This window comes from Podarcis muralis, chromosome 1 (genome assembly GCF_964188315.1).
Source record: "Podarcis muralis chromosome 1, rPodMur119.hap1.1, whole genome shotgun sequence".
In the NCBI taxonomy this organism is placed as follows: domain Eukaryota; kingdom Metazoa; phylum Chordata; class Lepidosauria; order Squamata; family Lacertidae; genus Podarcis; species Podarcis muralis.
Window position 1 is genome coordinate 136724559 of NC_135655.1, and position 25072 is coordinate 136749630.

Genomic DNA, 25072 nt, shown 5'->3' on the forward strand with positions numbered 1-25072 from the left:
GGATACTGTGTGTTCTGCAGGTGTGGGAACATGAAGAAAGGACAAATAGCAAATAAGACTACAACAGTTGCACTTCCTTTGTAGCAAAGCTTTTCACAGGCATTCCGTTTGACCTGGGGCCCATGTGTGTATGCATGTGCACTCGCATGCATAGGGAGTATGAGGCACTAATGGAGAAGGACATGAATAGATGGGTGTGTTTTCATCAGTACTGAAAAATGCTCTGTACATGCCTCAATGCTGTATGTATGCAACAATCCCTGACACTGAGGAGAATGGGACTACCTCTGTCACAATGGGCAATGGAGTCCTGAGATGCCTGTGGCTCATGCTCACTGCATGCAGTTTTCAAAGCTATAGACACAGAGTAGTCCCACAATGATATAAATGGGACTAATTTAAGGTAAAGGTAAAGGTACCCCTGCCCGTACGGGCCAGTCTTGACAGACTCTAGGGTTGTGCGCCCATCTCACTCAAGAGGCCGGGGGCCAGCGCTGTCCGAAGACACTTCCGGGTCACGTGGCCAGCGTGACAAAGCTGCATCTGGCGAGCCAGCGCAGCACACGGAACGCCGTTTACCTTCCTGCTAGTAAGCGGTCCCTATTTATCTACTTGCACCCGGGGGTGCTTTCGAACTGCTAGGTTGGCAGGCGCTGGGACCGAACGACGGGAGCGCACCCCACCGCGGGGATTCGAACCGCCGACCTTTCGATCGGCAAGCCCTAGGCGCTGAGGCTTTTACCCACAGCGCCACCCACGTCCCGAGGGACTAATTTAGTCATCATTAATTTCAATAGTACGCTCTGAGTAAAAGTTAGTTGATCATAACCCTAAATATAGATTAATTCACCAAACAAATAAGAAAGCAAGTTGTTTCGAGACAGAAAAAGAAATGAGCTTTGGCTGAACATGTTTGTTGACAACCCTCCAGTCCTTTTCTACAAATAATAATAATAAAATAAAATCACACACAACACATAGATACCTTGCAGCACATTCGAATTATGATTACCCATTAATGGTGAAGCACACTGCGTCTTGGACTATATGCATGATACTGCCAAAGTTAAACAATCTGAAGTTTCACTTATTTCAATGAAAAAGATTTACAGTACATTCCCACATTCTGTTTATGCTGCCTGGAAAGGCACTGTATCCTTCTGTCTGGTGAGCAGCGTCTTCTGTTTGCAGGGTGCTGAATGGCTGCATGAGCATGTTATCTTGAAATCGTGAGCACGGACTTAGTCCACGCCTGGCTAAGGGTAAGGTACTATGAGCATGCTGCTCTGTGATTGGTGAGAGTTAGTGCTGATGCTGTGGTTGCTGGGAGAAAGACTGTCGTAGCTGCAATGGTACTTAAAAGTAATGTTGTTTTGCTCTCAGTGTTGCGGCTGAGAAAGCAGCGACCACTTGGAAAGCTAGGACTATTCTGCCAGGATAAAATACCTAGAAAGAGTAATTCCACGCTGAGCGAGCTTAGTGGGACATGCTTCTGCATAAACACGCTTAAAATTATATTGCATTGTATTTGTTGACTGTCAACAGATTTTTAAAGTTTTGATAATCTGCAAATCTGTAAGTGTGTATGTTTGACTTATTCTTCAGCTTTCTTGGTTTTTTGTGATGTATGTTTTAATGGCCATTGGCTATGAATAAAAATCCTACTGATATTTAACTCTTCTATTAAAACAAAAGGGTTTTAAAAGTGATTAACTCTGCTTAGATTGTTATAACCTCTTATTTTGGGAGATTTGAATAAAAATGGTTGACTTGGCTGTTCAGCTGGGGGAAAAACAAACTTTTGAAATAATGTTGTTTGTTAACTTGAAAAAGCAAGCTTGAATGATATATTAACATACACTACTCAATAAACATATATGCATCATAGCTTCAGAATCCTGCACAAACATCAGCTCTTTGGTTAATTTTTATAACCATCATTTTCTCTATTATACAGATTTTTATAAAACAGAAATACAGTATAAATTGCTAGCTGTAGCACTGGAAGCAACATGATCTACTGAGTCACAATGACCTGGAGATGTTTCATCTCTTTGAAATACTAACACACAGAAGAGGTAGCTGGCAGTTAAATTCATTAGAGAGCCTTAACATTCCTGGAGATCAATCAATTTTCATTTTATACAAAACGAAAACCAGCAGAAAAGCCACAGCACTAACATTAATGACTACCACATAAAGCCAATTTTATGCTGGTATCTTAGACTGTAATCAGCAGGTCTGGTGGGTTATCAAAAATGTTAAAAGGGTGCTTCTGAGATAGAAAGGTACCCAAACAAACCCTTCAATGTGGGATGTTCTATTTTCTCAAAGTGAGCACTTTAGATAACATGGGTACATCACATCACAAGCTCTGAATTGTACCAGTGCAAGCAATTTACAGGTCAACGTAAAATGCTCACTCAGGGGCTCATCCACACTTACCACACTTTCTTTCTTTCTTTCTTTCTTTCTTCCCAGCTCTTTACCCGCAAAAACCTGCTCTCCGGTGCTGAACTGGAGTAAATGGCAATCTGCAGAAAACCTTAATTGCCATTTGCTCCAATTCAATGTTAAACACCAGGTGTTCCTGGGGAAGCAGTGGGGCGAATGAAGAAGAAGAAGAAGAAGAAGAAGAAGAAGAAGAAGAAGAAGAAGAAGAAGAAGAAGAAGAAATTGCTCTGACATGGAGCTTTCAATAGTGGACCTGTGTCTAGAAAGTGCAGGGCAAAAAGTAAGTGTGGATGAGCCTAGTGCACACAGGAGTACAGTAGTAGGTAATGGTTTAGTCCTTAATTTTCACATTGATGTCTGACAAGTAAGTACAGCTGGTGGATCAGCATGCTATTTCCAGTTTTGCACTTCTTTAATTAATTCTCAAAACATAAAACTGGCTCCCACATCGCGCAGTACCAGGAGCGGGATGAAAGATGATTTTGTGGTGAGTTAAAGCAATCTCAAACCACTAACATAGCAGAGACTTGACTCCTTTCAGTGGCATTAACTGAATAACAAGGTTGCATATTACAATTAGTACTTTCATTAAGAAGAAGGGTAAGGGCTCATATACACACAGTACAGCACTTCTGGGTCCGTAGCCCTTCAAGTGCATAGTCAAGTGACTTAACACTCTGCATCATGCTAAAAGCTCCTTTCCTATGGAAAGTCTGCCTGCAAAGGAGAAGTTTAATTACTCTCCTTAAGTAACATTTCACATACAGGGAAGTTTCAGTTTATGGCTATATGTATGTTTAAGATTATAGGTACGTATACACTTATGAACCCAAACATGCATGCAGAAACATGAGCATTCAAATATACATAGTTTCTTCCCTTCCACAGGGAAGTAGCATAGCCCCGGGAGGAATATATCATGTGTTTTTTCTGCACATGAAGCTCAGCTCTAACTTTTCATACTCTCTAACATCCATTAGAAGCAGAGACTGTGACTACAAAGTTTCCCCAAAGTGTCACCTTAATAACATAATGAAATGGTGGGTAACAGATGCGCAATATAAAATCAAGTCTCCAGTTACAGCCTATTGGCTGAAATAACCTTTGTTAAACATGTGACTAAGAGGTCTCTTGATTTAAGCACATGTTCAAATTTCTTTGTCAACAGAGGTTTGCAGAGCTCTGTAGATGGGGGCTGCTGAAGTTAGGGGGTTCTACAATACAGGCCTGGGGTGGGGAACCTGTGGTCTGCCAGCTGTTGCAGGACTCCAACATCCATCAGTGCTAGGCACTGGAGCAAATGGCCAGGAATGAGAGGAGCTGCATTTCAACATTTAGAGGATCAACATTCCCCCCTTCCTGGCACAGGTACATCAAATTTATTCCAATATTAAATCTCACCAAATTAAAAAGAGCTTAGCACTTGGACACAAATTCATGGACCCACAAAGGTATTCACAAGAATAATGATGGTTTGCAGTAAAATCTGAAAAAAATGCTGACCCCAGGAGTCTAGTTCCGCCCCCCCCAAACAAATCTCAATTTAAAAAATAGTAAGAATATTACTCATTTTATTATCAGGGAGGACTTGCCATTTCCCCCCAACCCCATGACATGCTCCTGTGCTTTTAAAAGTTTCAGGTAAAGCATATATTCACTGGCTATGTAAAAATACAGAAAGAGAAAGAAGATATTGAACATCATGGTAGCATTTAATAACCTCAGAACAGAATTGCACTTAATTCACATTTATCTTACGATAGTTTTTTACATTTATGCTGTTATGTTTTACATTACCTGTCATGTCTAAATTTAAAAGAAAACAGATATAAAGCAAGCAGAAAGAAAGATGGAAAGAAATTAATTCAAGAAACGAACCTTTTCCCAGCATGGAAATAAAGCGCTGGAAAAAGCTTTATTGTGTTTTGTCTTGAGGGCTGCCAGAATACATTGACATTCCTACTGCTAGGAGATGCCCTTTGCATCCTCTATAGTTGGGTATACTGGGTAGTAAGTATGTTTCCCTAGTCCAGAACTTGAGAGATTGCTGTAACCATTTTTCCAAGTTCAGCTTTTCTCATCGCAGGTAGTCAGTGATAAGAGAAATTGTACCAAGTGGAATTATCCTCTATCTGCAAGCCTTAAAAGAGGGCTGTGGAACCAAAGGGCTTCTTGATATTCTTGGACTCCAACTCCCATCAGCATGAGTCTGCCTGGCCAATATTGGCCAGGGGTGTTGGCAGTTGTAATCCAACAATATCTAGAAGGCCACAATTTTTCCTGCCCTTTCTTCAAGGTACCAGAATCTTTTCAAAGCCATTTGGAATATCTATTCAATGGCGCAACGAAACTTGTATTCATGTTAATATACATTCCCAAATATCACCATAAGCATATATAGATACGTACATAACAATGTACATATTGGTACTGCTTGTGCTTTACAGCGATGTGGAACTGCTAACTTGCTATTAGGGAAAATGCTCGCTGCCCTTTAAATTAATGCTGACAGGCCATCCTCCTACCTCTCTCATTAGGATTCCTGGGTTTCTCTCCTTAGAGATGGGCTCTGCAACGCCCAAGGGAATTCTTACCTTCTTCCAATGTTCCAGTCTGCTCTGAAGCTGGTGATGGGGGCGGAGAAGGAGGCAGGTTAGCTGTTTCTTCAACTGCTAGAGATTGAACAGTAAAAATGAGACACAACAATTAACTGCTTTGAGACCAGGTTATGACAACTGGACAATCTATGCCAATGTTTCCTAACCTGGTAGCCCTGCCAGATGTTGTTGGACTCTCATCAGTCCAAGCCAGCAAAGCACTGGTTGGGGGGTGATGGGAGTTGTGACCCAAAGCATCTGGAAAATACCGGGTTGGGGAAGGCTGATCTGCATTACAGTTACCTGGCAGCATATTATAACATTTCAATTGAGTTGGATCTAAGACTTGCATTGTCTTATACCAACAATAGTAACCACTCGATTCAGATGATGTAGCATTATGCTGATAATTCTACTGAAATAGCTTATTGTTTTTGTTTCTTTAGTAAAGTTGTACATAAATACTAGAGTGTTTTTTGTTTACATCAAAGCCATTTGAATGATTGACCTGATAATTCTTACATGCCTTGAAGAAAAGCACATTCACAAGCCAAAAGCAGGAGGGGAAGAGTTTTTAAAATATCATTCAGGGGAGAAATAACATCACATAGAGGTGCCCAACCACATGTTTAATTCACTTACAGGTATCTGAAAGGATAAACGTATAATTGCTTACATAAATGATTAAATCCTATTTTCTCCGGAACCTACTTAATTTCATATTGTAACTGCTTAAAGCCAAATCTTGAATTTTGCCAGCTCAAGGCTGACCCACAGCTAAGCAGAAATCTTTACCACTAACTTCCTTTCCAATGCCCAACTACAGTATATGAAACACAAAAGTGGGATAGTGACAAAACCACAGATACAGTGGGAACAAGACCCATGGAACATTTCCTAAACCTTCCTCTTAAAAGCCTGAGCATTTTTCTGCCAAAGTTAAGCATTAAAGCCCATTTGTTTCAGTGGGAAAAATCAGTATATTCTTAAGTCATTTTCATTGATCTCAGCAGGGCTTAAATATGATTCAGTTTGGAAGAGTTGTGCCTATGCTTCTGAGTCGCTATACCTGATTACAGAAAATGGTTTTGTAACAGTGCATGCCTATTAGCAATTTCTTCAACATATCTGTGATGTCATGTAGATAAGTTAAGTCTCTATTAACAGTGTAAAAGTCAAAATCATTCTATTACAAAAGATGGTGGTGGTGGTGATACATTATACAAGTACATACACCAATGAATGTTCACATTCAAGCACAGAATGCATACTGTAGGGAAACCATTGTTTCCTTATTTTGGTGTGTGCATGCAATGGCAACTTTTACTATGAGGGCTCAGATATTTTTCAATGCAGTTCAGCAAGAACTTAAAACATGTGCTAAAGCTCCATTTGCTTGTTTGAACCAAACAATGGGTTGAATCTAATGGCGGCTTTGTGCTTAGAAGAAAGAACCTCCACATGCACAAGGCAAAGCACCCAATTTTCACTGGTTACCCCAACCTACTGCAGTCTTCTGTGCCATATCCAATACTGCCCTGGGGAAAAAGAACATCCCCCAAGTACAGCTTTTTGAGTTTTGCATTAGGTAGAACTTGGAATTGGATAAAATTGTTTGAGTGAGTGCTTCTTGCAAGTGCAAAGCTACCATAAGATACAATCCGTTGTTTGTGCTAGCTATATAACCTTGTTCTGTATTCAACTGATAATTCAGGAAGCAATCCTAGCTCATAACCAGGATGAGTGGAGTCATTGCTCTTTCCAAAGCCCTGCTGCTCATGCTGACCAGAGTAGAGGATGGGGGCAGTATTTTTCTCCACAATGGCACAAGAGAGAAGCCTGGATCAGGCTCCTCCCTGGCAGCTAAACTCACTTGGCACCCAGTGGATCTTTCATTGGTCTTGTTTGGCCCTGTTTCGGGGCCTTATTCCTGCGGTAGCCTGTCAACAGCTCATGCTTGCAGCAGCTGAAATAGGCTCCTCCACATCAGCGGAGCCCCTTGCCACCCCAGCCTAGTGGAGCAGGACTACATCTTAGCTCTCCCCAGCAGCACAGGTCAGGAAACAGGATTGTTCTGTATGTAACCTTTTTATTCTGCCCTACAGAGAACTCTCTGCACTCTGAAACCTTGATGGTCTTCTGTCATCAGAAATGACCCTCATGCATTTTGCACCCTTTAATAAAACTGTGGGCAAAACATGTGGCTGAGCAGGAGGGAAAGACTTTTTGTAAAAGCATAGATTGACATAAAAAGGTTGGGTTGCTTTAAATGCTGGGGAAGGGAGGAGTACTCTAAATACAAACATCAGAATTTGAAAGACAAATCTCAAGCATTAAGCAAAGGTCAGGAAAATTGGATCAGGGAATGTTTCCATCTTCCCTCAAATGTTGCATGATACAGGGGCTATTTCCACATGGGTAGCTCCTGTCACTGCTCTTCTACTGTAAGCTGCAAGAAGAATTACAATGGATTTCCCACATGATCAGGAGTATTGCTCTACCTACTTATCTATCTATCATCTATCTATCTATCTATCTATCTATCTATCTATCTATCTATCTATCTATCATCTATCTATCTATCTATCATCTATCTATCTATCTATATCTATCTATCTATCTATCTATCTATCTATCTATCTATCTATCTATCATCTGTCTATCTATATCTATCATCTATCTTTCTATCATCATCTATCTATCATCTATCTATCTATCTATCTATCTATCTATCTATCTATCATCTACAGTGGTGCCTCGCAAGACGAAATTAATCCGTTCCGCGAGTCTCTTCGTCTTGCGAAGCACGGCTATTAACGGCTTAGCGGCTATTAACGGCTTAGCGGCTTTAAGAAAAAGGAAACAAACTCACAAGAACTCGCAAGATGTTTCGTCTTGCGAAGCAAGCCCATAGGGAAATTCGTCTTGCGGAACGACTCAAAAAACGGAAAACCCTTTCGTCTAGCGAGTTTTTCGTCTTGCGAGGCATTCGTCTTGCGGGGCACCACTGTATCTATCTATCATCATCTATCATCTATCTATCTATCATCTATCTATCATCTATCTATCTATCTATCTATCTATCATCATCTATCTATCTATCATCATCTATCTATATCATCTATCTATCTATCTATCTATCTATCATCTATCTATCTATCTATCTATCTATCTATCTATCTATCATCTATCTATCATCTATCTACCATCTATCTATCTATCATCTATCTATCTATCTATCTATCTATCTATCTATCTATCTATCTATCTCTATCAATCTATTTATCTATCTATCAAGGTAAAAGAGTAAAGGAGCCCTGGATGGTTAAGTCCAGTCAAAGGAAACTATGGGGTGCAGCGCTCATCTCGCTTTGAGGCTGAGGGAGCCTGCCTTTGTCCATAGACAGCTTTTCCGGGTCATGTGGCCAGCATGACTAAACCACTTCGGGCGCAATGGGACACTGTAATGGAAGCCAGAGCACATGGAAATGCTGTTTACCTTCCCACCCTCTTTTTCATGATGTTTGTTTCCTTCCCTGTGCTGCACCCTGTCTTCTATCTCTTAAACCTTAACAAAACTACTATAATCTTTAATCCATTTTGTTGGTAATTTATTATGGTGCTCTAGCACTTCTTTCTCTGGCGATCACTCGTAGCCGAGTACTATAACACTATACTACAATAATGTTATATGATATGCTATTGCTTTTCCATTTTTTCAAATATACATATATATATAGGTGGAAAAGTGCTTTAGCAATATTTAAAAGATTGATTTAAAAGAACAAAAATGGGGTAATAAAATGGCACCCAGCACAAATGTTATAAACAAAGTGTGTTGACTTCCTCAATGGGGAACAACTCATCCTTTTTAAAAGACAGAAGACAAATACTGAAGACTTCTACACCTGTAGAAAGTGTGCTACTCTTCTATTCTGCAAAAAATGGACTTTCTGCAGTCAGAGAAAAGATGGAAGAGCCACAAAGAAAATATAGGATGAGAATGCTTGGACACCAACATCATGTGGATGCCTTAGAGAAAGTAAGCGTATGAGGCACTGCAGTTTCCAAACTAAAAGCCTAGTGTGGAAGCGCCTGGAATTGGCAAAGCTTGTGACTTTTAAGCAATAAGCAGAATTGCAGCAAGTGATCATGTGGATAGAAGGCCTGCTCTTGAATAATGTGAATATGTCAGCATCTTAGCTCTTAAATACTTAAAATAAATGAACGAGTAAATAAGAAAAAATCTAGGCCACAGCTGCAGTGCAAAAGCTTGACGTTTGTAACACAAAATACAGCTGAGATTGCTTGCTTTACCTAAAGGTAATGGTGCAGGCTGATCTTTGTGCTGGGCTTCTTGTTCCTGTTCACCTTTCAGGACTGCCACAGCTTCAGCTGTTACTACTTGGACTATCCTTGCGGATACTTCTTCTGGGACAGTAGTAAGATTAACAACAAGACAAACAAAAGCACATTAATGTAAGTGATATAGGGAAATATACATGTGCTTAAAAGGCACCCTGCATGAACTGTGATTACAGACTAAGATGGTACTTCTGAAATTACAGTCTCTACAGTCACCCTATTGCGTTCAATGTGTTTTGATCTACAACAGGTTTAGGATCCCTGCTTTCTTCTAAAATATTTTTCAGTAGATTGCTTAGACAGATAATTTAGAAGGCTGGATTCTCACATGAACATCATTACCAACAGTTGCAACCCCCAAGGGTGGAATGGCCATTATCCTAAGTTAGATAGAATAATAACCCAGCTACACAGGGCATCTACTATGAGCTGAAGGCTCTTCTGCATAGCAAGAGTACACCTTCTATTTCTATTCAAAACAGCTATGTAACAGAAGAACATTGTTCCTACTCCTAGCAGAACATCTGAGTTATCACTTCTTGGAGAGAGAAAAACATTCTGGATGGAATATGGGTGAGTCAACTTGGGTCAAGAGCCAGTTCAGAGGCTTTTAGTGGGTCTAGGGAGCATATTGTTGTCTTTTGGCAGGTTTTGGGGTAAGGTCTCCAACTGATTTTTTTAAAAAGGCATTGCAATTGGCAATCTTGCCCTCCAGTTGCCCATTAGACGGATAGATGGCTTTTTACAAAGGACTCCACCCCAAAATCCACCAAAAACTACATGGTGCCATCCTCATTCCAGAGGCCTTTGCCCCCAAGACCCAAGAAGAAACCAGAATATCTGAGTTCCAGGATTGACAGCCCTATATGTGGGGGCAAAGTTCAGTGTGAAAACCACCTCATCAGCTAAAGCAATTAGTGTGAAGGAGGAAATATCAGGGAGGGAAAACACTTTCCCCACATGCTTTCCTAGCTAAAGACCCAAAAAGCACATACACACACAAGTTGGCCAGGCAGTTTGTTCCTGATTGTTTAAAATGTTCAAAGATTGAGGTGGCAGGACCATTGAAAGCTAGTCCATTGACCAAGCAACACCATCTCTATATTTGAATCCCCACACACTTGATGAACATCAGGTATAAAGGCAGTGCCATTTTTATCATCAGTGTGTGGGGATTTGAGAAGGTCCAGTGAGAGAAATCTTAGGTTCTGAAGAAGCCTAAATTCATCAGCAACCAAGCCTTACAGTAACATCCAGTTCCTAGCCTCGCTTTCAACCGTCTCATTCCTTCCTTCCACTTCCCATGCTGCCGCCTGTTCAGCTGCACCTGACCTGAGGTCTGCAGGAAGGACAAGAAGCCTGAAACCATTTCCAATTGCTGGGTCATAGTTGGGGCTGGTTTTCTGGGTTACCACCTAGCAAGTAGATAAGACCTATTTCTCATTTGCAGTCCCCTTCTCCTGAGCAAGGTGTCCTAAGCAGCCCACAAGACCAAGGCAGGTGGAGAGGTAAGCTACAGGAATATACTTCCTTTATCTTCTCAATGACTAGAGTCATTGAGTTAGGATTTCATTCCTTATAAGCCTCCCCTACTGCATATCTTAAAATCAACCATGGTCCTCAGTAATTCTACTAAAACTAACATCTCTAGAGACACCTGAACATGTTTTACACTGTTTAAACCATCCCCTCTGTTTTCTCCTTTGCTGCTGTTTTCTGCCACTTAGAAAATGGTATCAAAGGAGAAATATGCCAAAACTTTGCTTTCAAAATACATTCCCAATATACAAACAGTCCAATAAAAGATGTCAAATTGACCCACACAGTGCTATAAAATCACAGCATGCAAGTTTTTATGAGCAATGGGAGGGTCTGCAATAAAGTTTAGAGCCACATTCTGCTTGGACAAATGGAAACACCTGAGAAAGTGCTTTTGCACAAGAGTATGTCTGTCTCGGGACGTGGGTGGTGCTGTGGGTTAAACCACAGAGCCTAGGACTTGCTGATCAGAAGGTTGGCGGTTCGAATCCCCGCGATGGGGTGAGCTCCCATTGCTTGGTCCCTGCTCCTGCCAACCTAGCAGTTCAAAAGCACGTCAAAGTGCAAGTAGATAAATAGGTACCACTCCAGCGGGAAGGTAAATGGCGTTTCCGTGTGCTGCTCTGGTCCGCCTGAAGTGGCTTAGTCATGCTGGCCACATGACCCAGAAGCTGTATGCCGGTTCCCTCGGCCAATAAAGCAAGATGAGCACCGCAACCCCAGAGCCAGCCACAACTGGACCTAATGGTCAGGGGTTCCTTTACCTTTACCTATGTCTGTCTCACTAAATACCCACTTACCCACCTAGCTGCTCCACACAACCCCTCTCCCCAAAATGTGAGGCAACATTGGGGTGGGAAGGCTACAGCTGCTGACATTATCAGTGACATCCCTGTCTGTGAGCAAAATTTCTGCTTCCACATGCTGAGGTTGGATCAAAGCCAATAAAAATAGATGTCACTGATATGCTTAATGCTATGGTGGTCACCATCAGTATCATCATATTAAAATAGCTGATTTAGATCAAAGTACATGTTGTGGAGCTAGGGACGCGGGTGGCGCTGTGGGTAAAAGCCTCAGCGCCTTGGGCTTGCCGATCGAAAGGTCGGCGGTTCGAATCCCCGCGGCGGGGTGCGCTCCCGTTGCTCGGTCCCAGCGCCTGCCAACCTAGCAGTTCAAAAGCACCCCTGGGTGCAAGTAGATAAATAGGAACCGCTTACTAGCGGGAAGGTAAACGGCGTTTCCGTGTGCGGCTCTGGCTCGCCAGAGCAGCTTCGTCACGCTGGCCACGTGACCCGGAAGTGTCTTCGGACAGCGCTGGCCCCCGGCCTCTTAAGTGTGACGCGGCAGCTAAAAAAGCCAATGCAATTCTGGGCCTCATCAATAGGAGTATAGCATCTAGATCAAGGGAAGTAATAGTGCCACTGTATTCTGCTCTGGTCAGACCTCACCTGGAGTACTGTGTCCAGTTCTGGGCACCACAGTTCAAGAAGGACACTGACAAACTGGAACGTGTCCAGAGGAGGGCAACCAAAATGGTCAAAGGCCTGGAAATGATGCCTTATGAGGAACGGCTAAGGGAGCTGGGCATGTTTAGCCTGGAGAAGAGGAGGTTAAGGGGTGATATGATAGCCATGTTCAAATATATAAAAGGATGTCACATAGAGGAGGGAGAAAGGTTGTTTTCTGCTGCTCCAGAGAAGCGGACACGGAGCAATGGATCCAAACTACAAGAAAGAAGATTCCACCTAAACATTAGGAAGAACTTCCTGACAGTAAGAGCTGTTCGACAGTGGAATTTGCTGCCAAGGAGTGTGGTGGAGTCTCCTTCTTTGGAGGTCTTTAAGCAGAGGCTTGACAACCATATGTCAGGAGTGCTCTGATGGTGTTTCCTGCTTGGCAGGGGGTTGGACTCGATGGCCCTTGTGGTCTCTTCCAACTCTATGATTCTATGATTCTATGATTCTATGATTCTATGAGATGGGCGCACAACCCCAGAGTCTGTCAAGACTGGCCCCTACGGGCAGGGGTACCTTTACCTTTACCTTACATGTTGTGGAACAAAATATAAAAATGGCATTATCACTTGTCTTAGCTGCTGGATTGGCAGTAGGAAGTGTATATTTACCTTAGTTCCTGGCATTTAACATGTACTATTGTTTTCTCTCACAACTGGCAATACAGTGGTACTTCGCAAGACGAATGCCTCGCAAGACGGAAAACTCACAAGACGAAAGGGTTTTTTGTTTTTTGAGCTGCTTCGCAAGACGATTTTCCCTATGGGCTTGCTTCGCAAGACGGAAACGTCTTGCAAGTTTGTTTCCTTTTTCTTAACACCGTTAATACAGTTGCGACTTGACTTCGAGGAGCAACTCATAGCACGCGGTGTGGTAGCCTTTTTTGAGGTTTTTGAAGACTTTGGTGATTTTTGAAGCTTTTCCAAAACTTTTCCGACACCGTGCTTCGCAAGACGAAAAAAATCGCAAGACGACAAAACTCGTGGAACGAATTAATTTCGTCTTGCGAGGCACCACTGTAATTTACTATTGTATTGAATTATTTGTAGGGGGACAGTTGATAGCAATAGAATTTTATTGACTTCAGTCAGCAGAGACAAAAGTGTCAGATCAACAGTGTGCCCAGAATCTCTGGAATGTTTGGAATGTTGTGGCCACAGCCCTTGTAGCCTTTGTAGCTTCCGTCTCGAGCCCACACGCTTCCACCCTCAGCGCTTTCTGCTCACCTCTCCGGTCCAGCTACTTCAAGCAGAGTATACGCAGCTTTTACTGTTGCTCTGTGTTTGTGATAAATCAGGCTACACGCACGGTGTCTTTCTTATCTTCTAACAGCCTTTATTCGTGTAGAAAAACAACTCTTAAATCTTTCCTGGCGACCGAGCACTCATCTTGCTTCCTCTCCGGAGCAAACCGAAACAGAACTGAGACACACTCCCCTCAGTAAACCACGCCCAGAATGTGAGGCGTTACACAGAGCCTCTTAACCCTGTAGGCTCTGATTCTATCCACAGAATCTGCCAAGCAGAGATCTGTACAGCTGCCAAGTCACTCTATAGTAGTTCCAAACTGCTGTTAATAATTCACGAATATGTTTGCAAAAATACTGAGTGGGTGAAAAAGAGACAATATCTAGCAGAATGACTCATCTGTCAGAGATGTTTGGTGGGAGCTTAGGCTGAAGGGCAGTGTATAAATTCTCTAAATAAATACAATATGACCAACAGGTGGTACCTAACACCAAGGAAACTAGCGCTAATACACCCAGGAACCTCACCAAAATGCTGGAGAGGGTGCACCTCCACAGGCGCATACCTCCACATGTGGTGGGAGTGCCCCAAAATCCAACTATTCTGGACGACAGCCATACAATAAATATGTACAATAACTAAGCAAGTAATAGACATCACCCCAGAATTGGCCCTACTAAACATCTTCCAAGACAACAATGCCCATTTACACCACAAAGAACTCATAACCCACCTGCTTTCAGCAGCCAGAAATACCATAACCAGACACTGGAGAGACCTGTCAGGAGTAAGCATGGACCAATGGTACCAAATAGTATGGGAAACAGCCCTACTAGAAAAATTAACTAATAAACTGAAACTGACACGGGGACAAACAGAAGAAGACACCTTCACCCCGGTATGGCTCCCCTTTATCACACACACAGCCCAACAGGACAATGACAATAATCCACCAACAGCATACAAATCAATATGGCTAACCTGATCCAAAACACCCACCCACCTCACTCACACACGAAAACAAAGATCACCACAGCCAATCACAAGCAAACAATCACACCCTAGGCCAACCCCAACCTCTCTCACCACCAAAGGAACACAAGTGAACAACACAAACAACGCTGACACCAAACTCTACACACATTAAACATAACAGAAACACCGCCACCCGACCCCACCCCCACCCATCTTCCCTCTCTCCACCCCCCCTTTTTCTTCTCTCCTTCTTTTTTCTTCTCCCCCTAATGCCTCAACAAATGAAATGGATTTGTAAAAATGTTACATGAAAAAAAAACGGAAAAAAAAAAAAAACGAGACACTACACTTCTGTAAAACAAGAAAATCCTTAATAAAATATTAAAAAAAAAATATGACCACTTGTATTCCTCATCCTTTTTTAAAAAAAAAAAACCTGTTATATATTAGATTTTATTTTTCAGTTTTGCAATTTAGTATTTATTATAAACTACCACGTGTGCAGAATATAACTGTTTCAAAACACGTGTCTTTGGGGCTCTATTCACCATCAAGCTGAGTTTAAGGTCTTCTTGCTAACCTTTATGACCCTGAACAGCTTAGGGGCAGGCTGCCTGGGAGAGAGCCTCCCTCTTTACACTCCAACTCATTCCCTGAGGAGGTGACACTTCTAGCCATGCAGAAATTAATCTGCAATAACTCCAGTAAGGGCCTTCTCTGCAGTGGTCCTTTTTCTGTGGAATACCTTTCATCTATAGATACTTCCAAATTCTGGGTGAACCTTCGTGGTTTGAAAGTTCAATTCAACCTTTGTAAAAAAAAACTCCAACCAGTTGGATCAAATATTGAACACACCTGAACTGTTTCATAGCAGAAACCGGCTCCTTACCCTTCCATCACCCATTCAGATATACTCCTCATGGCTGTCACAGGCTGGGGACCCCCCTCCCATTTTCTCCCTCTAAAAGAAGGACAACTGAAAATTTTCTCTGAATTTTCTCCAACTTTTTGTGGCCGCTGTCAGTGGGCAATAGTGAGGAGATGTGATGTTCCAGATCTGTGGGTTTAAATCTGGATCTACTGCAGACAGCTAGAAATGCTTCTGAGGGTGCTGCCAAATGAGAGCTTGGCATCACAAACAAATTCTTTAGCTACAGTCCTTGGCTTCTTGTTTCCAACAGTTTTCTGTATCAACATTCCAACAGGGACACCCTGACTACTGATCCCATTTTATTCCTGAAGCTGTCTTTACTTCAGTCATGGCCACTAGCCATCAATCATCCAGACCATGCCTTGTTGTACTATCAAGATCTTAGCCTTGCTCTTGCACCATGCAACAACTGTTAAGTACCATAGACTTTCTTTGACCCGGTCACAATGGCTAAAAGTTAAAGTACGTATGGGGGGCAGCGCTCAAAGAGAGGCTGCTTTGCTGACTAATGGAAGCTTCAATGTAAGGCATAACAAACAAACAAACTAACAAACAAAATCACCTCCAGGAATGCTATCAAGTCAGGTTCAGTTCATAGCACTATTTTGATGGATATTTTTGGTGACACAGGAGGAGCAGTCAATGCAGCAGAACAGTATTTCTACTATTAATGACTACTATAAAAACAACCCAGACATTTGGTACTAATGGACCCTATAAATAGCAAATCCAATGGGTAAGTCAAATCTTTGGAAGGTAGCTATTAAACTTCACAGTTGCCTTATGGTTCAGTTAAAGTTCAAGGGATTCAAATGATATTTAAGGCAAAAGAAAGAAAAGGGAATCCAGCCAACTTCAATGTAAAGCTCTCAAAATGTGTATTGGTTATGCATTGATTTACTTTGGCTGTTTCACTTTTATTTCTGGAATGAGAGCAACAAATGCTGAATTAGGCATAAATAAAGTTCTTGGATGCCCCTCCAGGCTTATTCAGTGCACATTCTGCTTTTTGCATCATTCTCAAGGATGAGGCCTTTCATATTTCTTGAACTTTATGAGAACAAAGGGGGAAAACCAAATTCTACTGGGCTTTCACTTTGTCAGCCCCCCATGCAATCCTACTTGATACAAATCACAAGCTGACAGGATATTGAATCAAAATCTTACTTTGTAAATTTGCTAAATATGAACTTCGATTAGGCAGTGATGAAAAATATGAGAGAACTATTAGCCTGTGACTGTGTCGACCACAGCAAACTATGGCAAGTTCTTAAAGAAATGGGAGTGCCTGATCACCTCATCTGTCTCCTGAGAAATCTCTATGTGGGACAAGAAGCTACAGTTAGAACTGGATATGGAACAACTGATTGGTTCAAAATTGGGAAAGGAGTACGGCAAGGCTGTATATTGTCTCCCTGCTTATTTAACTTATATGCAGAATTCATCATGCGAAAGGCTGGGCTGGATGAACCCCAAGCCGGAATTAAGATTGCCGGAAGAAATATCAACAACCTCAGATATGCAGATGACACAACCTTGATAGCAGAAAGTGAGGAGGAATTAAAGAACCTTTTAATGAGGGTGAAAGAGGAGAGCGCAAAATATGGTCTGAAGTTCAACGTCAAAAAAACGAAGATCATGGCCACTGGTCCCATCACCTCCTGACAAATAGAAGGGGAAGAAATGGAGGCAGTGAGAGATTTTACTTTCTTGGGCTCCATGATCACTGCAGATGGTGACAGCAGTCATGAAATTAAAAGACGCCTGCTCCTTGGGAGAAAGGCGATGGCAAACCTAGACAGCATCTTAAAAAGCAGAGACCTCACCTTGCCAACATAGGTCCGTATAGTTAAAGCCATGGTTTTCCCAGTAGTGATGTATGGAAGTGAGAGATGGACCATAAAGAAGGCTGATCGCCAAATAATTGATGCTTTTGAATTATGGTGCTGGAGGAGACTCTTGAGAGTCCCATGGACTGCAAGAAGATCAAACGCATCCATTCTTAAGGAAATTATCCCTGAGTGCTCACTGGAAGGACAGATCGTGAAGCTGAGGCTCCAATACTTTGGCCACCTCATGAGAAGAGAACACTCCCTGGAAAAGACCTTGATGTTGGGAAAGATTGAGGGCACAAGGAGAAGGGGACGACAGAGGACGAGATGGTTGAACAGTGTTCTCGAAGCTACAAACATGAGTCTGACCAAACTGCGGGAGATAGTGGAAGACAGAAGTGCCTGGCGTGCTCTGGTCCATGGGGTCACGAAGAGTCGGACACGACTAAACGACTAAACAACAACAACAATCTGATCTGAAGATGACAGCAAACTGGGAGAGGTAGCTAATGCCATAGAAAACAGAACTGGGTTTCAAGATACCTTAACAGATTGGAGAACTGGGCCCAAACTAACAAAATGAATTTCAGTAGGGGCAAATGTAAATTTATACCAGGCATAGGCAAACTCGGCCCTCCAGATGTTTTGGGACTACAACTCCCATGTTCCCTAGCTAACGGGACCGGTCTTAGGCAGGAAGAACCAGCTGCACAAATATAAGGTCAGGGACATCTGGCTTGCGAGTAGTACATGTGAAAAGGATCTAGGGGTCTTCGTAGATCATGAGTCAACAGTGTGATGCAGAAGCAATAATAATAATAATAATAATAATAATAATAATAATGGACAACTGGTGCTATAAGGTAAGGCAGGGGAGAGGGCTGGTTTTGCTCCCTTCCCCTCCATAGTTCTTTTTTGCCTAAAATAGTAGATTCCCCCACTTTATTTGGGAACAGGACAAAAACTGGTGCTATAAGGTAAGGCAGGGGAGAGGGCTGGTTTTGCTCCCTTCCCCTCCATAGTTCTTTTTTGCCTAAAATAGTAGATTCCCCCACTTTATCTGGGAACAGGACAAAAACATGTCATCTACTATGGCCCTTATTCTCTACACATAGAAAAAAAGGAAAACAACAGTCAGATGGTAAATTGGTCCATACCATCTCCAGCTGGAAACAGATTTAATATGAGATTGAATAACATGCACATTTCAGGACAATAGTCAAATACTGGAAAGATTTGAAGAGAGAAACACTACCTTCTTCCTCCACTACCACCTTCTCTTCCTCCCCCTCCTTCTTTTTACCCACATTTTAGACTAAACCTGTAGGCAGTGGTGATAAGGAAATTAGTTATATTCACGGTTGTGATATCAGGAAATAAAAACAATTTCAGAATGCTCTTTGTCAAACTTCACAGCAGGGTGCAGAGCAGTTTCCTGGGCAACCAGCGTTAATAGCTGGCAAAGGTAGACTCTTAGACAATAAAAGAAATGAGTAATTTTCAGCTCTTAGTTAAGTGCATATGCTAAATATATTCCTCATACAATAAAGAAAATTTATTCCTTGCTACATATAAACAGGGACGTGGGTGGCGCTGTGGGTAAAACCTCAGCGCCTAGGACTTGCCAATCGCATGGTCGGCGGATCGAATCCCCGCAGCTGGGTGCGCTTCCATCGTTCGGTCCCAGCGCCTGCCAACCTAGCAGTTCGAAAGCACCTCTGGGTGCAAGTAGATAAATAGGGACCGCTTACCAGCGGGAAGGTAAACGGCGTTCCGTGTGCTGCGCTGGCTCGCCAGATGCAGTTTGTCACGCTGGCCACGTGACCCGGAAGTGTCTGCGGACAGCGCTGGCTCCCGGCCTATAGAGTAAGATGAGCGCACAACCCTAGAGTCTGGCAAGACTGGTCCGTACGGGCAGGGGTACCTTTACCTTTTTACATATAAACAACTCGAAGCATCTTCATTAAACGAAGCATTGTGATCACAACCAAAGAAAGCTGAGTGAGGGCAGGCTGCATGCGTGACAAACTATGAGTTAGAAAGCTGAAACTTAAAGAAGAAAGGAAAGAGGATTACTATAGTAGGGATATAGTAGGGATATAGCAGAGATAGAATGAATTAATGAGGGAGGGAGGGAGAGGAGAGAGAGAGAGAGGAAAGCAGAGATTAGATCTGTAAAAGAGTGAAAATGTAGACTAGTATAGAAATGGATGGACATCAATAACACTGGGAAAATGAGAACAGAAAATGCAGTTGTAAGATGAAGAAAAACATTTTTAGAAATCTGCAGGACAGAAGAACAAGAGGTAAATGCTCTGAAACAAACATACACATACAATCTGGGATACTGAAGAGACAGGAGGAGATTTGTCCATGATGATTAAGATTTTAATCACTGGTCTAAGATTTTCTAGATCAGCAGAAAGCTATGTGTATGTATGGGTGTGAAGAGATACCAGTCACAGCACATAGACATCATTTTATACAACTTAGCCATGAGATTTTGTATCAGTCTTAATGGATTGGCCTGTCATAGTGACCGCACAAGTAAATGAAAAAGACAATTCCTAACCTTAAATGCTATGGGTGGTTGCAGACTTAGAGTAGAGCCACTGGGTATGACTTAGTTCGGTACTGTATAAGTGAACAGATATTGCAAGAAGGCAAAAAATGTCCAAAAATGAATTACTTTTACACACACACAGCCCTTTATCCAAGGAACCCAGGGCAATGTGCAATATTAAGAACATAATTTACAGAGCATAATAATAATAATGAAAACATAATACAGAGCATAATACTAAACAGCATAATAAAATAACCATAATAACAGTCCCTGCCACACACATTTAACAGGCCATAGATTATTTCATGGCTGAAGGCCTGAGTAAGGATGAGTAAGGATGATGGTTTTTCTCTGGCACCTAAAGACACATAATGATGGCACCAGGCGAGCCTCTCTGGGAAGAGCATTCCACAGACTGGAAGCCACCACAGAAAAGGCCAGTTCTCATGTTGTCACCCTCCAAACCTCTCAAGGGGGGGGGCATAGATGCCAATCACAGGGTCTGGGTCAGTTTGTATGGGGAGAGGCAGTTCTTAAGATATTGAGGTCCTGAGCCGTGTAAGGCTTTATAGGTCAACACTTGCACCAGCAACACCATCATAACCAATTTCCTCTCTGCTGTTCCCCAAGTCCACTAAAAGTTTGAGTTTCATAGAATTGAGTTTCACAGTTGGAAGAGACCCTGAGGATCCCTGCAATGCAGGAATACGCAGCTGCCCCATACAGGGACTGAACCTGCAAACTTGCCATTATCAACACCATGCTGTAATCAACTGAGCTGTCCAGGTTTGTATGTGTCTTCCATATGTTGCCTTTGCTACACTCCAAATGCAATATAAACAATATAATTTGTTTCTGTTAGCTATTTTGGATCTCCAGTAGAGGATGGTGATTTTCAATTGGGAAATTCAGTAAATAAAAATTACAGTATATTTCTGAGCATCTTTCAGGAACAGTAAGACATTTAATTTGGACCAGAAATTGGGGATCAGAGTTAGCTGGCACAGGAGTATCATATCTGTTACTTTTTAAGAATGAGATCTTAATCCATTTTGTAATTAATATTTTGTATGATTTCATATTCATAAGCAACTAATACATTTAAATAACTATATTAACATTAGTAAGAGCAGCCACAACCCTCACTTTCTGTTTTCCAACAGAAAACAGCAAAGTAATTGCCCTCCCACAACCCATCTCTCTGAGATAGAGCAGCTTCAGTAGCAAAAAGTAAAGAGGGAGAAGAAGGTTTCTGATGACCTTGCTCCTTGCCCTGACTCGTTTCCATGGTTCATTTCTCAAACCTTCTAACACAAAAGCTGTTCCAGAATCATCCTGGAAACAAGAAATTGTCCACCAGAATCTTCTGCTCGATAACGTATGTGTCACTAAAAGGAGAACCAGAAGCTACTAGCAAAGGAGGCAGTCAAAAGCATCCATTCCCCTACTCCAGGGAAATTTATTTAACCCAGCTTCAAATATACCATCCTGTAGTGGAGAAGCAATTAGAAAGGCAGATCAAAATTATTATATTGATTAAAATGGACTGCAACAATTGCAAGGCTTTTTATTACACACACTATATCTATAGTCCAGTATATCTGAAGGAGCGTCTCCACCCCCATCATTCTACCCAGACACTGAGGTCCAGCACCAGAACCTTCTGGCAGTTCCCTCACTGCGAGAAGCCAAGTTACTGGGAACCAGGCAGAGGGCCTTCTCAGTAGTGGCACCTTCCCTGTGGAACGCCCTCCTACCATATGTCAAAGAGAACAACAACTACCAGGCTTTTAGAAGACATCTGAAGGCAGCCCTGTTTAGGGAAGCTTTTAATGTTTGATGTATTATAGTATTTTAATATTTTTTGGGAAGCCGCCCAGAGTGGCTGGGGAAGCCCAGCCACATGGGCAGGGTATAAATAATAAATTGTTGTTGTTGTTGTTGTTGTTGTTGTGATAACAAAAAAGAAAGAAAAAAAGAAAATGGAGAAAACACAACTCTTCATTTAGTCACAAGTAAAGTAAGAGATTGAGCAAAGATATAGCTATATGGGAGCCAGAAGAGAGGAACAACCCTAGCATAGTTAAATAATTATCTATTCTGCACAAGAAACAGTCACCTCCGCCAAAAGAAGCCTGAATTTCACTGATTTCAAAACTGGAGAATAAAAATAATCAAAAGGAGCATATCTAGAGCTAAAGTATTTATGAACTACATGAAGGATGTTGAAAAATTATCCCACAAAGAGGCACAGAATGGAAAGTGAACAGCACACAGTAAACATGGGCTACTATTATTCCTTTGGTTGGATAACTGACAATCGTTTTCTGTCTATGCAGCATAATTCTGACACATTCTATTAAGAAGAGAGTGACATGAAGATGCAGCAGCATGGTGCCCCTTTTCCCTTCAGGCTCTCACTGCCAGACAGACACTGCTAAAGCCACTGGCCCCGCAATGCAGCACCAGCTGCACAGCTAATCTGCTCCAAGCATTAATTCTCAATCCACTAGCGAGGTAGTATGTTTAGTTAGACATCTTCCTCTTGCACATGACCATGAATATGCTGCCTAATAATTTATAAAAATGCAGTAGAGATAAGAATAGGGGGGTTTTGGCCAGACAAAAATAGTTTGCTGCTAACCATTCAAAACCTGCTAAAGATGAAATTCTGAAGAGCAGCAATTCATCATTCTCTCAAAGTCAGCATATATGCCTGCGCGCACACACACAGAGACAGAGAGAGAGAGAGAGAGAGAGAGAGAGAGAGAGAGAGAGTGTTCCATCAATTTAAAAGGCAGCTATATTTTCTACAAATACAAAGCTGGCACCACAACTGCATGCAAGATTACTTACTGGCTTCTGACTTTAAGTTGCACAGAACTGGTGATAGCTCAAAGCCTACTAGGTGCCCCCCCCCCAGTGTGGACTGGGACCTACAACTGGGTTTAACCTACAAATTATGCTTTTGTATGTGCACCAGCAGCACTGCCAATATACATATACTGGGAGGAAGGAAATAAACAGCAGGTCCCATTTAGTATGTTTTGGCAACAGGTGACAGTGACTGATGGTTTGTTATTCAGCACTTTGGACAGCACGATGGTTAAAAAGTACTGTTAAAAAGTACCGAGTGGATTTTACATGGACATGGATCAATCCAATGTAAAGCTTACTTATCTTTTATTGTATGCATGTATATAATTTATCTGCTTGTTAATTTTCTGTTTCTCTCCTGGTTTTTAATGTTTGTTTTTGTAAGTTGCTTTGAGTTTGACTTTTTAAGCAAAAAGCAACTAACAGATATGATTAAATAAATAAATAAATGTTATTTATATAGGTTTTCCAATAACACAGTTCTCTTGGTTGGTCACAAACATAATATATAGCAAAATAATAGTATGGAAATATATATTGTTGTTGTTGCTATTATTATTTGATTTATAAAATTTTCTAAATGCTTAGACAGAGGTTAAGATCTATGATAGATTTTATAGTGGCCATAAGGGCTACTGAAGAGACTATTATGGGAAAGGAGAAACCAGTAGCCAAAGGACAGTTTGCTGCAGCTGGCCCAGTGGTGATTATGGAGGCTTTTCTTCTCTCTCTATCCACAGAAAGACAGAACTAACATAGATCTACTGATTCTTAATTTATTTTGCAAATAAATGTATCAGTTTCTTTTCACCCCCAAATGAAAGCAATTCTCCTGGTTTTCCAAAATATCCTGGCAAAGTTCTGATACATCATGCATGCTTTCTACTCTGTCTCTGAAACTGATTACACAGCAGAAAACAAATTAACTAACTGACCACATACAATTTCTGGAATAGGAAAAGGAATGCTAACATTGTTTTGACCTATGAAATTTTATATGCAGAGTGTATGTAAACCAACCAAAAATTATTTGCAGTTTCTTTCTGTTTAATTATAAAGCAAATACACCATTAAAATATGGCTCTTCAAGAGTCTGGGTAATCAGATGGAAAAGAAACAATGATTTAATTTCTTTCCAATTGCTCTTAAGCATAAGTGCAATAATCTAGAGTAGAAAATTATTTTATTAAACCACCCATTTTCCTACAGATATTACACCCAATGAAGATATCCCAGATACAAAAATGTGGATTTCACCTTTCAATGTTTGTTTAATGTGGACAGTGAAGGGAGGCTCAATATTGATAACTTGTCCATAGGAAAACCATAGAATCACAGAATTCTAGAGTTAGAAGGGATGCTGAGGGTCATCTAGTCCAACTCCCTGTGATGCAGGAATCTCAACTAAAGCATCCATGACAGATAGCCAGCCAACCTCTGCTTAAAAACCTCCAATGAAAGAGAACTCACAATGTTCTGAGGGAGTCCATTCTACTGTCAAACAGCTCTTACTTTTGAATCTGGAGGAAAAGTCTGGGTCTAAATAAAGAAGGAGGAAATATAACTTTGACTCTATTTTGTCCAGAAGGCAGGTACTTTTAAGACAATGCTTCTTGAAAGTAAGTCAAAGTTTACAAAGAGCTTTTTGTATTAGCCAGACATCCTGTGGAAGTCAGCTTGACTCTGTTCTTGTAGGGAGGAAGAGAGTTTGTGAGTTTGTGTTACTCTTGTGGTTGCTGTTCTGGACAATGGCTGAGGCGATAAAAAAACATTGTCTCTCTCAAAAGACCTAGATGCAAACTGTAGCGCAGTGCCAGAGCATCTCCTTGGAGTGCAGAAGGGTCAATCCTAGTCTAATTCTAGTCCAGGGAGGAGACTCTAAAACCTTGAGAGAGCCACTGCCAGTTTCAGAGGTCACTGTAAAATTAACAGTGGTGGAGTGCTTCTGTTTGGAAATTCATTCAAAACTTGCTATTCAGCCAGGCAGCTGTGTGTGTGTGTGTGTGTGTGTGTGCGTGCTTGCTTGCGCATGCATAAATATATATATATATATTACCACCCTTCATCGAAAAGATCTCAAGGTTGTTCACAGCATCAAAATACAAAATAAAAGCACAAAATACAGAATATAAACAAATACAAATACAAAAGGAAACGAAAAACCTGTCACTC

At 41.5% G+C, this 25072-nt stretch overlaps 1 protein-coding gene across 50 annotated transcripts in view; it reads right to left on the reverse strand.

Moving 5' to 3' along the window:
• MAP2 (microtubule associated protein 2) overlaps positions 1-25072 on the reverse strand; it is a 291706-nt gene that overhangs the window by 67918 nt on the left and 198716 nt on the right. For 31 of the 50 annotated variants that reach the window (XM_077919568.1, XM_077919560.1, XM_077919532.1 and 28 more), the window contains 2 exons: positions 9369-9482; positions 5049-5126 (listed from right to left, as the gene is read on the reverse strand). The exons of 1 other annotated variant lie outside the window; for it this stretch is intronic. In XM_077919568.1, the coding sequence (XP_077775694.1) occupies positions 5049-5126; positions 9369-9482 (192 nt within the window). 18 more of the 50 variants (XM_077919571.1, XM_077919605.1, XM_077919593.1 and 15 more) reach the window with 8 other exon arrangements.